A 16,054-nucleotide genomic window follows, 5' to 3' on the forward strand; every position below is an offset into this window, starting at 1 on the left:
AAAAAAAGGGAAAAACTAAAAACAAACAAATTCTTCAAACACAGTAAAGAAATCTATGAACTTATTTCATGGAACAGGAAAGCAGAATGAAATTTGATTCAAATCCACCTAAGTTATTAAAGTGTGCTTGTAAACTTAAAGTCAAATGCAGATGTAATAATTAACTAATGAACAGCGGCAAACAGAAGAGGATTTGAACTCAAGTATACACTATTCTGTTGAATTCTTTTATGATGTCCGTATGTGACATTTTGAGCATCTCCATCAATACACTTACAGCACTTTCAGTTCCACATCATATCTCCATCATTATGGGCTATACACTTTCATTATTGAAAGCTACAACAAAGAAGCTTCAAGTACATGTAGCAGCCCAGCAAGGGTATAGTACATTTATTCATTTATCTGTTTAGTGCTTTATGCTGTCAAATGAATATTTCACTTACACGATGGCGACAAAAATGATGGCGGGAGGAAATGTAGAAGATTTCCACAACCATTTGCAAGTAGGGGGTACAGTTTAGTGTTACTATCAAAGGCCCATACTAATCAGACTAAAGGAAGCAGCACTTCAAAGAATGGGGAAGGGGTCGCTGAGAGCATTCTCCATGTGTTTGATGTCGTTTTAATTTACCACAATGTGACTTGCAATCAATGAGACTAGTACTAAATATCACTTGTTTCACAAAGCCAACAGTGCACCCAATGAACACTGTCAGATTTCAGATGGGTTGACAGGATGCTGACAGTCAATAGAACCAGAAAATGAATACCATTTCTCATAATGACAAAAACAGCTGGAAAAAAACTGGTTGTTGAGTCTAAGTTATGACCATCCTTGTTTGTTTGTGTGATGTAACCAAACACATTGTTTCTTTTCTGAAGACAATGGCCTATCCTTATTTTTAACTTTAAGAGTTCCATGTCACCCAGTACACGTTTTGTGGAAAATCCTTTCAGCACATTTATCATAAGGGTTCTTATGGACAGTGATGAAGGCTGAATGCAACATTTTTACATTGTATGTAATTACAACTCAATACAATTGACTTGACATGCAACTTTGTACAAATAACACATCAATTATCTTTTTGTAGCCTGCTTCATGTACTTTTTTAAAATGCACAACTTTGAGTTTGAGTGGGTGATGATAGTTGAAAGATGCAAATATATCAAACACTTGATCATATGACACATTGGATCTATGTACACTATGCCTTATGAGGTCACAACACCACACGCGTTACACTGTTAGGGCATAATACATGCTGACCACGTGATGAAACAATTTACTTGGCACAGACACGTGCGATTTGTAACAAAATCGCAACCAGGCCAAGACGACAAAGGGTTCACAGGGGTAACGAGGCTTTGAAGCAGTCGGACATGTCGAGCATGAGAAAAAATGACGAGAAGAAACCTACCTTTGCGATTGTAAAACTGCAGAACAACAGGACGGCCAACACTATGGCGCTAAACTTCCCAACCATGGCACCTCTGTCTCTCTGTCAATGATTGTTATTGTTGTGGTAAATACTCCGAAATCTGTAAAAGAATGGAGATAGACAACACTCTCCCGAAAAAACGATCACTTCTCTCCAGTCTGTACAACCTACATGTATCACAGCCTCGTTTTGGTTCTCTGTAAATTACTCCGCCAAGCCGAATTACGGATCGGAAGGATTATGTCAACCAAATGCTAAAATACCCAGAGAAAAAGTTATTTGTTTTACCGGCTCGTCTGTTAAGGCTTCCTTCGATGTGTAACCGATCAAATGTAGAGGTAATATGGCCCACAGCAGGATACAGTGCAAACATAAACAGGCAATTCTTAGAGATTGGTCCTACGTCATATCCGGAGTTATTTTTAGAATTCATGGGATCCCTGAATTTTCACTTGACACATTGGGGTTTCCCACACAGTTTTAATCCATTTTGATCAGAATAAACATGATTGTTGAATCTTAGCGCAAAGAAAAATCGATCGACTTGGATCCTCAGATATAGGAACACCCCAATGTCGCTTTCTAACGCTAAACATCTTTTGCTGATGACAAATGTGACTGTTACTGACTTTTGTTGACACCCGCCTCAACCTACCACAGCACAATTATCTTCGTCACACTTTGTCATCTGAATTTCAGACTTTTTAAAAATGTAGCTAACGAATTTACTTTACTGGTATGCCTATACTTCATTTTATTTATTTTTGCAACGCCATCTTCAGTTTATGAATATACACTTCACAAAGTACACTTAATTGCTTCATCGTTCATGTACGTTAGTTACGTGTAGGTCTCCTTATTTCAGTAAATTAAGGATCATAATGGATAGGATTTCGCGAAGTGGCATCCCATTATTAAGGTACAGCACGTAATGTATACGTTATTTAGGAAATTCCTGCAATTAATGCATAAACACTCATGGAGCGGCCGATCACCGGAATTTACCGGCATTCCGACATTATGTGTCTTTATATGTACGTATCAAGTGTTGGTAAAGAATTGGTAAAATTCCTATAAACGAGTCATATGGCGCTTAGGTCAGCGAAACAATATTGCGAAATTCATGTATATATACAGTACCGTGGGAAAGACCGACGTGCCTTAATATAACTTTGTACATTAATTAATTATTTCATTTCAAATTTATATCTAATAGGTAGCAAGACATACATGATATAATTAGGTCCAAACAGGGCACATTCTTTTGTCCTATTCTGTAATACACCGCTGTTTCTATGTAGCTGTGGTCGTAAAGCAAATAGTAATTCAGGTGTGTCATCAACCTGCGGGTGGTCTCCTCCCACCATAATGCTGGCAACCGTCGTATAAGTGAGATTTTCTTGAGTACGGCATAAAAACTAATCGAATAAGTAAGTAAATAAATAAATTTAGAAACACTTACTGCGGCGTTAACAGCAGAGAATGGTGTGTTTTTACACTGCTGTGATCCAACATGTGTACATCAATTATTGTTTGATTAATCCCATAAATCTTGTAAGTCCGTTTATAATATAACACAATGACGATCCATTTTTTTCTGTTTTAAAAGAAAAGGAAAAAAGTACACTGACCAATGAACTCACTTTATCTGAATGTGCGGGACATGAAAATAAATTTGCCTTGTTTAATGTACATTCATTTTGGGTGGAATTTTCCCACCAAAAGGTTAAGTTAAACACAGGTCTTTTTCTTGAACGCTTTATATATATGTTTGTACCACTCGCTGCCAAAATGTGTAAGTCAAAGATTTTAACCGATTTCCTGAGATTATTACAAGCTGTGTACGGAAAGAGGTTTAGTATAACAGTATTAGGCGATATATCCGTATACATGTATGTATGTATGCTCGGGGTTTAACGTCGTACTTAGCAATTTTTCAGTCATATGACGTCGAGGGGTCATTGGGTATTTGTACATATATTGTGTCTTCGTGTGGTAGGGCGAGTCCGTCACCGAAAACACCAGACATGACACCTCACCCAGTCACATCATACTGATACCCGGCCAACCAGTCCTGTTTTCTTACTCTGACCTCTCAGGGCTGAGCGCCAAGCGAGGCAGCAACAAGTACCATTTTTAATGTCTTTGGTATGGCCCGATCCGGGTTTGGCCTCTGGCCTCCCGAGGCGAACTCAAGAACCATCAAGCCATCAAAGCGGTCCGATACATGAAAAGGTACCACAAAATAAGGAGCTTAGTGTCAAGGGCAATGGAGAAAGATTTGATCATTTTTAAGGCATAAACTATATTTCTTCCATTTTATGCAATTTTTCCATCAGTGGTCGGGAATGTTCGGAAATGACGTTTTCGACGAACATGCTTGGAAAGCGGTACCAGCATAGCCTGCCCAATTCGGGCGCTCCCATCAACAAAACTGTTGACAGCTATTACCGTTGACGTCACTCTAACAAGTTACTTAATTGTGGGACCTTACGAAAACATACTGAAAATTAAAACCATTCAACGTCAATTTAATTCAAAACGATATCAGTAGGACTGACACTTGGTCACGAGTCTATCTGATAACCTCTAAATCTCGCTCTAAAGCGTGAAGTCGCCTCACATGACTGATATGCCCATTTTTATGCACCTCAAGAAGAAAGCTGGAGATCATTTTTGTACTTTTGTCTCTTACACCACGTTTTTAACTCCAAATTGTGGACTGTCGGCGAATTGCATGTACAGTCTAAATGGCTGACATGGATTGCGGAAATTATGTGGCTGACACGGAAAGTCACAAATTCGAAACCCGGAGGTATCAACCAATTACTTTGTGCTCTAGAATCGCTAATATGCTCAAAAGGTATCCCCATTGTAAATCTACACTGACAAGTATATACATTTTGTAAATCCTGCTCGAATTACTTTCATTTCTTTGACCATTTTATTGGATTGCCTTTGAACGCCAGGCTTCTAACAAAATTTTTTACTTATATTATGGTATTGTAGTCAGTTTTATGAGTCGAGAAAGAAAGAGGAGTGCCAGCGATAAAATCACCGACTACAGACTACCGACTGATGAACGTTCAGACTTGTAACTTACAGATAGGCATATCATATCATAATGGTGAAAAGCAATTGGTCTTCACGCGCTTTGTCTACCGAAAAATGCAAGTGTAGTTTTTTAAAGCTGTGTGGAATTATTTATGTAGGATCTTAGGATTTTAGCTCACATTATTCCGTCAAATAATGAATCGTTAAATGGAATGTCGAATCGTGAATACGAAATAACTAATTGTGAATTCAAAATAACGAATGGTGAATTCGAACTCAGAACTGAATTGTTCATTCAAACGATTGATTTTCAAACTACAAGTAACAAATTTTAATACATTTTTTTTTATACAGGCTAGAACATCATCGACTCGGACAACACAATATCACTATATGTTGGCAAAGCACGTAAAGTCGTTTTCCAGCAGCACAGTAGGAAGATCTACAAGTGGTGAATCAGAAAATAAAGATCTTTCATAGACTATTGGGTACTAAAGGAAAATATTTCGACATCTTGCTTGAGTGCAAAGGTGTACATGTGTCGATTAACTCTAATACCAGTTGGTATCACAGAAAAAAAAAACCTTTAAGAACTGCGTTATCTGGTACATCTTAATTTGGCACAACCTGTATCTCGCTTTCCCCCCGGGCTTTTGATTACAAATTTGAACTCTTAAACAGTTACATCCGGGGAAATCCACATCTGGGTTTCCATCAGCACAATATTTCGGTCAAGTCACTGGCAACCATGTCAAGTATGACTGACAAGTGTACGTTATACTCTCCCTAACAAAGCCACGAATCCAGGAGAAGAAAAAAAACGACATATGCTGTAATCCATGAAAATTCGGTCACTTATTGTAAAGGTCATTTCAACTTCTAGCTATCAAAAAGTTACGAGACTTCATTTTGACTATGTTGTAAGACGGGTCGGAAATTAGGGGTCACGTGATCACCCTTTCGTGTTTAAACCAAAATGGCCGCCCATTGTTAAAGTATTGGGGAAAAGGTCCATTTTTGCTACTTCGCTAGCAAATAGTAAGGTTTAGTTGTACAAAATAACGTCACGAAAGCTCTGTAGAAATACTTAGACTATTTGGAAAGTTAAAAATTACACAAATCCAACAGATACAAGATTATTGACACCGATTCAAAAATAGGCATTTTCTTATGCAATAACGTAGGGAGGACAGTTTTCTTCATCCACGCCGTTTGTTACTAAATAGATCACGTGGTCTCTAGATTCTGATCCGTCTTGATTCATAACAACTTAACTGTTAAGCGATATCTGTAAATCTTAATTTAGTATGATGTTATATTTCATTTCTGGAGAGTATGTTATCTTATTGATTTGATTTATTTGATTGGTGTTTTGCGCAGTATACTCAAGAATATTTTACTTATATACATGTACGACGACGGCCAGCATTATTATATAGGAGGAAACCGAACAGAGCTCAGGAGGAAGCTACAACCTTCCGCAGGTTGCTGGCAGACCTGGCAGAATAGGAAGCCAGCGACGTCATTGGTGAGAGGTTCCTGGGTCATTGCAACGCGCCCGCGCGTTAAAGACTTCGGCCATGGAGGTCCTTAGAGTCCTATTGTGTCCGAAAATGTAACCGTTGTATGATAGCTGTAAAGCTTAATTCCGCATAAAGGCCTATATTCACACGGTCATTTTTCTTTTTTGGGGAGCATGTGTCTTATTTTCCATCAGCACCCTACAGGGACTTTCCGAAATGCGGCGTGATACAAGTGAATCATGACATGCGCAAGCCCAGACGTTTCCAGCCTTGCACTCTCTCTATACCCCTAGCGTTAATAAATGCATGCATATCTCTTTGCAGTCAAAACCAATCACTGACCCCTTGCTTGCTCTAGAGAGCTTCTGAAGCCCAAGGTATAGCCAAGATATTTGGACGTGCCACAAGTTACTCCCTTAAAACGCAAATGCTAAACTGTCAACATTTTCTATATAAGTACCCATGTTAAAATGATTCAACTTGTTAGCTGATTTTGTGATACATGTTAAAAATTGTTACGTTACGTAATGATTATTTGCGGGACGTAACACAATGAGTACACGATTTTTAACATTTATACTGAGGAACACAGCACGTAAAATAAAATAATAATATAAATAGTAACAAGGCATAAACATTTCTAATCATTTGGTAAAGTGTTAAATTTGTAACACGTTACAAAGTGTTAAGTTTGCATTATACATGCTTTTCCACCTCCATGGCACCGTGCCAAAAAGTTGAATATATGTTTCGGTTTTTATTTGATTTTTTTTGTATTTTTTTCCATTTATTGGTGTTTTATGTCGTATGTACTTAAGCTAGAATGTTTCATTTATACGATGACGGCCACGGGAGTGTATATATAATGTTGAAGAAACACATTTAATGAACAGAAACAGTAAATTCCAAGAAGGAAACACTTATCGAAAATATTCTGTTCTCTATGATTCCAGCCATTCGGATTCCTTGAATGTATTTGTTATTCTGTACAATCCGCACGTGCACGTAACAAGGACATCACGTGGTGTATCTAATCTCACGGCTAGCTGCAGGTTCCCTGTTTTCTTTTCCCTGTTTACCAATTTTTGTTTCCTCGTTAAGAAGAAAGATTACGATCGTTTTTTTTTTTCGTTCTTAATTCAAGTGAATCATTGTGTAAAGAGAATATTAAACCGTTACATACGCTATATATTCATAATTTCACCATGATCATGTATGAATAAATTTATAACTTCCGGTTTGTGAGTTGTTAATTTAATGTGACGCATGCACCTATTATACTGTGGAGCATTTTGATTGGTTAAACGGTATACATAATTCGACGTAATGGCGCGTGAGTGGTGATACCGGTATCGAGTACTTATCCGTTTCCGTGTAAACAGTGAATAACCTTTCAGTTTTATGCCATATCGATATGTTGATTGACCAGACTCCTCCACATGTTTAATTTATATACGAGATATCGACATTTATCAGCTTGTCGCGTGAACCTGTGTTGGCCAGTTTCCAATAATCACTCAGTGAATTCAACGTCGTTAGTAGCCATTCTGTGAATGTATCAAAAGTGTATTAAAAATATCTCACTGAATCATGGCTATTATGAGATAGAATACACAAACTTTTCCTGGTTGTTGAGTTTTTGCGACGTCGGAGTTAATATTATGTACCCATGTGAAATAAACTTTATTTTAACTTGAATTTATTTTAATTTTGACTGCAGTCCCCATCCTCAAGCATCGTTCAACATTAACCCGGTCGGAAGATACTTTTCATTAGTACCCACCGGGATGTAAGTTTAAACCAAGTAAACTGATTTGATTGGTGTCTAACGCAGTTCGGGTGCTCAGGGATATTCCGCATGTACAACGGCCTTCAAGTTTATGGGCGAACTGAACCTGAATTCTTTGACAAAACGAGCGCTCTTCATACCTGACTCGCCAAACCTCGCGGAACCAGCCGGAGCTGAAGATTTGAATATGGAAACGAGGGAAATCAATAAAACGCTGTAGCTGTCTAAGCATATTCTACCCTAGGTACAGAGACGGTGTTGAAGTTTCAATTTGAGACCGGAGACATGCGAAGATTTGCCATTTTACTAGCACTTACATCTTTTACAGACATTGTCTAGTTAACATGTAAGTGCAGTTAATTAAGAAGCCTGCTTCACGACTTGGATGGCGTTCACAATTTACACGTGTTGTACTTACTGTATTCTTGTCTAACATACTATAATTTCCCACTATTATTAGTGAAAGCCCTCAAAATATCTCCCACTGTTGCTCATTTCCCTATACCTTACCATGTTATCTTTCACCTCGTCGTGTGCTTGCCACTATACTGCAAGTATCTGGATGTGAGCGACCTACAGTGCGAATCTGGAGGTCACCGACCTTAATCCCCTAATCCCCGATAATCCTCAACAGAGTAAGTCAAAAAATCCCTTGTATTCCGTCAAAGATTAACTGCAATACCTTGATAGAGATCACTGCCTAAGGGTTACTCTAATTCTAATTGTTTATTGTTTTTTCATCTACGTGTCTATGTACTAATCTTATTGAGCGCAATTCAGCAGACACCGTGTTAGGAGTAAAAATCGTCCATAAAAACATGTTCAGACGTAGATGAAAGTAAAAAAATAACACTCTTGGTGATGAAAGTTACAATATTACTGTACCGGTACGTCATAAATAAACCTGAAAACACTTTTCTAATATCATTTACCCCCGGGCTATGCTCGGTTTCCTCCCACCATAATGATGGTCACCGCCGTATAAATGAAATATTCTTAAATGCGGCGTAAAACAATCAAACCAATCAATTAAATAAATATATATATCAATTAAATTCTCAGATTGAGGCAAAAGGATTAAGTCCGTCATCCGCGAAAGTTTAGGTCAAATGTAGTCCTGAATTGATAACAATTCGACACAATATTCCACACTTAATCGCCGCTTGTGATATACCTTTATGGTCTATATAGCAAAGCCGTGGTAAATAAATAAATGCCAGTCAAAAGTGATATGTATATCAATTTTCAGCTATTTCACCATATGCTTTTCTCTGGTTCTCTCGGGGCCTCCGTGGCTCAGTCGGTTAGCGCGCTAGCGCAGCGTAATGACCCAGAAGCCTCTCACCAATGCGGTCGCTGTGAGTTCAAGTCCAACTCATGCTGGCTTACTCTCGGGCCGTAAGTGGGAAGGTCTGCCAGCAACCTGCAAATGGTCGTGGGTTTCCCCCGGGCTCTGCCCGGTTTCCACCCACCATAATGCTGGCCGCCGTCGTAAAAGTGAAATATTCTTGAGTACGGCGTAAAACACCAATCAAAACAAACAAACAAAACTCTGGATCTCCCCCCTCCCCCCCTCCACGTTTTTCTTTCGCATCCACAAACTTGACCTTTGTAGTACTTATTATGAGTGAATTAGTCCCGAGCAATTAAGTGCTATAACATCAGTTTATTATTAAAAAAAACTCTTATGAAAAGTGGATATTTATGTGATTGTACATACTGGTAGTTTGATCTTCTTGAAGCGAACAAATAGGCCAAGGATTCTATATAATGGCCTAACGGCTGCTCATTATTTGTTATATTATGGTTTTTGATTGGCTGAATCATTAATTTATAACCAGCTGCGTGATTGTATGATTCATTCACTCTGTTAATTTATCCAGGTAATTGATTTAGGGACACAAAGCGTATGACTTATTAAATTGATGGATTTGCAGCATTGGGCGGGTGGGGCAGCGGATCAAGGGGAATAATGCTGATGGCAAATCTGAACTTGCTCGAAAGGGGGGTAACTCAGCAGTAGGCGTTCTTAGAAACGGCGCGCGGGACAACCGAGAAATGGGTATCGAACTGGGCTGTAGTTCTGTCAACAGTTTTGGCGCAGTAAGTAAACATTTTAAAGTTCAACGACATATTTTAACAAAAACAACACATGATATAAGTGTACTGGCAAGATCTTGTTAAAGTTTTTGCAGATACTTAAACTTTGCTACTGTCCCGTTTATCAGAGAACCTGTCGGTGTAAGCGGATTCAACAACAACGTGGTTGATAGGCAAGCGACAGCACAGACACAGTATGTCGTCAGCACTTTCTGACGTTACCGCCGAACAGTGACATTATTTACGGTGGAATTCTGCCTTGTAAAAACACTGATTTACCGGAGTATCTATCCTGTCCTCTGGTTACGTGACTTCCAAACAAAATTAAGGCTACATGCTTGTAGTTGATATAAGTTTTAGGTTAGTGCATGGCCGTCATTAGCTCTGACGGGCCGTCTCATCATCCAAAAGAATAACGACCCCGATGGCAATAAAACTACCTGTCATATAACCATACCCGCTGTCCCACATCAATGTTGGGGCGGATAAAAAGTGTCTGTCCATACCCATAGTTGACCGAAATGCCCATCTGGGTCAGATGTCCCCTTTTTCGATCACCAGTAAATCCAACAGAGCTGAAAACCACATGGCCATCACTGCTAGGCACATAACACAACCACCATGTTGATCTTGTAAGTTCTTGATACCCTGCGTTACCTTGCGAGAAAATCATTCGGTTAACCTCGGGTCCTTCCGAAATCAACAACAACAAACCCATGAAACATTGCCTCTTTACATCAGATGGACCCGAGAGCAACCAAATGATTTTCTTGTGAGGTAACGCGGGGTATCGAGAACTTGTAAGATCAACATGGCGCTCATGTTATGTGCCTATCAGCGATGGCCATGTAGTTTTTGGCTCTGTTGGATTTACTGGCGATCAGAAGAGGGGACATCTGCTGGAGATGAGCAATTCGGACAACTATGTGGGCAGACAGGCATTTTTTATCCACCCCAACATCGATGTGTGACGGACAGCATGCAAAGCGGGTTATATGACAGGTAGCATTGTTGACATTAGGTCCGTTATCTTTTCGGATGAAGAGACAGTCCATCAAAGATGGGCTGTCATAATATATGTAGGTAAATTTCCCAGCTTCTCACATGCGACATTACATAAAAAAAAAATTACAAAAGACTCTTATTTCAGTGGCAGATCTGTACTGTAATGAACAGTTGGCACATGTTTAAATACTTCTCGGTGCAGCACATTGTCCTACATGTACTACACGTGCAAGCCAAACAAGATAAACAGAGACCATGTTTTTTTTACTTATTTATATACGTTATATATCAAAATAACAATTTTTAGGGAAGGTACATGTATGTTGAGTCATAAACTGCATGTATGTCATGTATGCTTATGTACATACATTCATGTACATGTATGTTTGTATTGAATATTGATTTTGTGCCATTGATTACACATTGGTGTGGCAGTGCTGTTAGTGTGGAAGTCGTGCTAATAGGCTTCATTGTGATAAAGTGGTTTTCCGGTTTTGTACCACAGCTTTTCCTGTATTGCGTCATTCTACTTAAAGCTACATGTAGATGCTATTGAATCCTCTTATCTGTGATGTAGTGTGTTTGTAATAATATTGAGGGCTTTAGTGTGTATTCATGTGAGATGTCATGAATTGATGTGTGTTTGGACATGGTAGAAGGTAGCCTGTTAAAGTGAACACACTGATACTTCTCAGGGCCAGGTTAACACTGCGCTCTTGTGGTGTTTTGTATGAAGTTCACAGAGCCCCATTGTTCAGACCTGTCCTGATTCTAGATATATGTTGATGGCAAGTTTTCAGTTTTGTGCTTACCCCAATTGTCTAACAGTATAATAAATCTGAACGAAATTTACTACTTTTATATTTGGGCTTTCGATAACTATATTGGCACCAATGCGGTCATTGTAAGTTCAAGTCCAGCTCATGCTGGCTTCTTCTCTGGCCGTATGTGGGAAGGTGTGTCAGCAACCTGTGGATGGTCGTGGTCTCTGCCCAGTTGCCTCCCACCATAATGCTGGTCGCCGTCGTATAAGTGAAATATTCTTGAGTACGGTGTTAAAACACTAATCAAATAAATAAATAAAAAATATTGGCTGCTGAGTTTGTCTAAAAACTGAAATATTTACTGAAAACACAAGCTTGCCTTCCATCAAGAAACATATATTTACCACATGTGTGAGAATTTGCGTGTAAAATTCTGTTTTATTCCACCCTCCTGTTGTTTGTGGAAAAATCTGCCAGCAGCCTGCGAATGGTGGTGGGTCTCACCAGTCTAGTAAATAAATAAATAAAGTCCACCCATAAATCAGGCCATAATTCTATAAGTGAAAAGTCTTTAGTGGGTACTAAGCAACAATCAGAAAAAGAAATAAATGAACTCTGGTTATTCTCACTGCATCCTGGAGAACATTGTCTTTCGCTATTCATGTATACAGGTGTGAAATAATTTAATTGGGTTTATTTTAAATAAGCGAATGCTTCCTAATATTCAGCAGTATTGTAAGATACAATGTATCCATCCACTTATGTTCATACAGGTATATGTTTTCCACTAAAGAGATGTGCATATCTGTACATGTACATTATAGCCAGTTAGAAAAGTTCATCAGTACCTGGCCAGAGGTTAGACTAGTGGTTTGCCTCAGGAACGCCACTTTTGTCCACCCATAAGACAGCCATCATACTGTATGTATGCTGTCAGTGAAAAGGTTCGAATATGGCTTTAAACAAGCTGATAGACACATAAATGTATTGATCACTGAAGATAGGAAAATTTCAGTTCACTACGAATCATTTGTATGTGGGATGATCTGTAGGATTTTGTTCTGGGGTTCAAAAGGGAAAAAAAAAACCAAACCAGTACGAATCAGTGGGAAAACAGTTTCAGTTACTGCCTTTATTATTTTTTATTTATTTATTAATTTGGTTGTTTTTTTATGCTGAATTCAAGAATATTTAACTCACGCAAACCGGTCAGTATCGTGTGGATTTGGACCGACGTTTTGGCAGTCAATTGTTCATGTGTGGTGCTTCACGAATCATGTGGATAATGGTGGAAGCTGGTGATGCGAAGACAAATTTTTCTACTTTTGAATTTTAAATTTCTGTTCCACTTGTCCTGCTAATACGCATAAACAGGCTACAAATATTTCCAGGCCCCTCATTTTAGGGAGGTGATAAAAGGACGAAATTGGTTCATTAAATCATCACACTTAGTATAAGTACAGTGATTAGTTGTTCCACTCTCACTTTTTTCTTTTTTTTTTTTTTTTCTTTTTTTTTTGGCCTTAAGTGAGACATAAAAATCTCTGTTGTCCAGAGTTGTTGTCTAAATACTGATTGGATATAGAGATTAAATTACAGGACATGATACGTATTTGGTGAAAGATGATATAGTATGCATTTACATATACTTCCTAATTCAAATTGTAATGCATCACATCGCATGGATATAAAGCTTTGTCGGTGGTAGACATTTTGTGTACAAGCATTTATCCTAACACTTAATTTCACAGGTCAATAGAGATTGTAACCATGAAGTGGCATCAGACAGGGGTCAGCGCTGACAGGCTTACTATTACCTCTTAATATTACAATTAAGTAATTTACACAGTAATATAAGACATGTAGTTTAGTCTGAACCATTCTCGCATAAAGGTAGACCAGGGCGGAGGCATGTGTCTGCTTTAATTCAGAATCAGTCAGGTAGATCCCAAACCTTATTCACCCACCATTGTCAATGGACCCATTGGTGGTTGAGCAGCTCTGCTGAATAAACCACTGGACATTGTTGTTAGGACCTGACAAGTTGTTTATGTACATGCACAGTGTAAGTACAAACTGGTGTAAGGGTACATGCAAAGTAATCTGGCATGTGATTTGGCCAGTCATCCCCGGGGTGTTAGCAAAACTCTACCATCGTTAACCTTCTGTTACCCTTGTGGAAAATGCCATAGGATTAAAAATGGCGGGGATTACAAGGTCCACTGGCCGTGCGCTGACTTGATGGCTGAGTTACTGTGGTTATGTTCGGTGTTAGAAATGAAGTAACATGCTGTAAGAGATTTAGTATAAGGCAGTTGTCTTTATTGAACTTTTCAGGGCTCATCAGTTCTGCTGTTTAGGGCTATATTTATGGAGCATATGCACAGTATAGTTCAGGTGCAACCGTTTATGTATGGAGGATCCGTATGCAGTACTTACAGGTACATGTGCATGCATGGCTCCACTAATGCTTGTCATAGAAATTTAGAAAATTCGGAAAAAACATAAAGTTCGATTCAACTATTTTTATGGTAAATGAAGTAAAAATGAAACAATCAAAATAAAATGCATTCTTCATCAGTTTGAATTGTACAGAATAACAATCTCTTTCCTTCAGTCAGTCAGTCAGTCAGTAAGTAAACCAGTGGATATACATTTATATGCATTTAGACATTTTCTGCAAAAGGCGTGCATGACAATCCTGCAGGCATAGCGTAATGTTTATTAACCATGTACACACAACTGAAGCAATTTGTTATTGTTGGGATTGATTTATTTAAATACATTTGGTTGTTGTTTCATGCCATACTCAAGACTTTTTCACACAAATACAGTGGGGGTCATTTTTATGGATGGAGCTAACTGAAGTGCCTGGTTCAAACCACTGACCTTTGGCAAGGTACTGATGAACTTTCGTAGGTATAATGTCTAGATGGAAGACAGTTGTTGGTCACTGATAGCTTATAGTCACCAATTCGTTGGAAGGTCTGTCAGCAACATGCAGGTGGTCGTGGGTTTCCCCTGGGCTCTGCCCGGTTTCCACCCTCCATAATGCTGGCTGCCGTCGTACAAGTGAAATATTCTTGAGTAAGGCGTAAAACATCAACCAAATAAATAAATAAATAAATAAATAAATATTGCTACCAATTACATGTAAGGCTTCATGAACATCGAGCCAGGAATTATACACAAATTCCCCACCTATTCATTTATTAATTTGTTTGTTTAACAAAACAAACATGAACAGTTAAATATTCTTGAATTCAGCATAAACAAACAAACACTCCAGAACATTAACATTTAAGTCATAATGTGCTACATGTATGACATACTGTTTTATGGATGAAGGAAACCGGTGTGCGGGGCTCCAGGAACATGAAGCGATATTTTAATAGACTTAGGTCAAAATTTCTAACCACTTTAAAATTGTTATTTCTTACCTTGTAAGGTCCAAATTTTGCGTGACAACGTAAATTCTGGGTAAGTTATTGTAAAACAAATTTCAGATAAAATAACGGAAAGGAACATACAAAGTTTAATGATTGAAATTTTGACTTTTAAAGTCAAAGATGGCTTTGTGGTCCCGAGTCTGGGCTATAATCCACCAACCTTTAGCAAGTTACTGATAAACTTGCCCACATAAAACATACATATCTAAGGCTAGAAATTGTGCCCACACTTTGTGTGTCCTTGTGATTAAAATACAAGAGTCTTAATTGGAAGAGGCCCATTGGTTCTCCATCAGGATTGCATGTAAACTTGTGGTCTCTAATCCCTACGTGGAAGAAAAAGATTTGCAGTCTCGCATCTTAATTTTGCATCATCATCATGGAGGGATGGTGAATAATAAGTGTTCTAAATCTCCGCTTAGCTTCCTTCAGTCTCATCCTGTGCTGTGATCAGTTTCCTGCGATCTCTGCTCGGTTTCCTTCATGCCCTGTGCAATTTAGTGTGGTCTATGATCAGTTTCCCCTGCGCTCTTGTCCAGTATCCTGAGATCTCTGCACAGTTTCCCTTGTGCTCTGCCAAGATTCACTTGTGCTCCGCTAAGTTTCCCTCATACTTGGCTCTGTTTTCCTCAGGCTCTGCTCAGTTTCCTGCAGGCTTGGTTCTGTTCCCGCATGCTATGCTCTGCTCAGTTTCTCTCGTGGTCTGTTCAGTTTCTTGTGGTTTCTGCTCAGTTCCCCTCATGCTCTGCTCAGTTTCCCTCATGCTGTACTCAGTTTCCCTCATGCTCTGCTCAGTGTGGTCTCTGCGCCGGTTTCTCCTGTGCATTGTTCTGTTTCTTGCCGTTCTCTCGCACAATGTACGGCTTTCTGTGGTCCGGTTATTTTCTCAATGGATCCTGTGCCCAGCTTTTCTCAGGGCCCTGTT

The 16,054-nt window shown here is 38.8% G+C and overlaps 2 protein-coding genes across 4 annotated transcripts in view; one reads left to right on the forward strand and one right to left on the reverse strand.

Moving 5' to 3' along the window:
* Positions 1-1,763, reverse strand: part of LOC135463702 (thyroglobulin-like) — a 65,597-nt gene extending 63,834 nt beyond the window's left edge. Inside the window, exons 1-2 of one of the 3 annotated variants that reach the window (XM_064741096.1) lie at positions 1,734-1,763; positions 1,425-1,545 (exon numbers count right to left, since the gene is read on the reverse strand). In XM_064741096.1, the coding sequence (XP_064597166.1) occupies positions 1,425-1,490 (66 nt within the window). In that variant the 5' untranslated portion in view covers positions 1,491-1,545; positions 1,734-1,763. Of the gene's footprint in view, positions 1-1,424; positions 1,692-1,733 lie in introns of those variants that run through there. The other 2 variants (XM_064741097.1, XM_064741098.1) reach the window with 2 other exon arrangements.
* Positions 1,764-9,856: 8,093 nt separating this feature from the next.
* The window catches only part of LOC135463648 (uncharacterized), a 71,063-nt gene continuing 64,865 nt past the window's right edge, over positions 9,857-16,054 (forward strand). Inside the window, exon 1 of the mRNA XM_064741010.1 lies at positions 9,857-9,914. The gene's annotated coding sequence lies outside the window, so the exon portion shown is untranslated. The remainder of the gene's footprint in view (positions 9,915-16,054) is intronic.

Source organism: Liolophura sinensis, chromosome 3, assembly GCF_032854445.1.
Source record: "Liolophura sinensis isolate JHLJ2023 chromosome 3, CUHK_Ljap_v2, whole genome shotgun sequence".
In the NCBI taxonomy this organism is placed as follows: domain Eukaryota; kingdom Metazoa; phylum Mollusca; class Polyplacophora; order Chitonida; family Chitonidae; genus Liolophura; species Liolophura sinensis.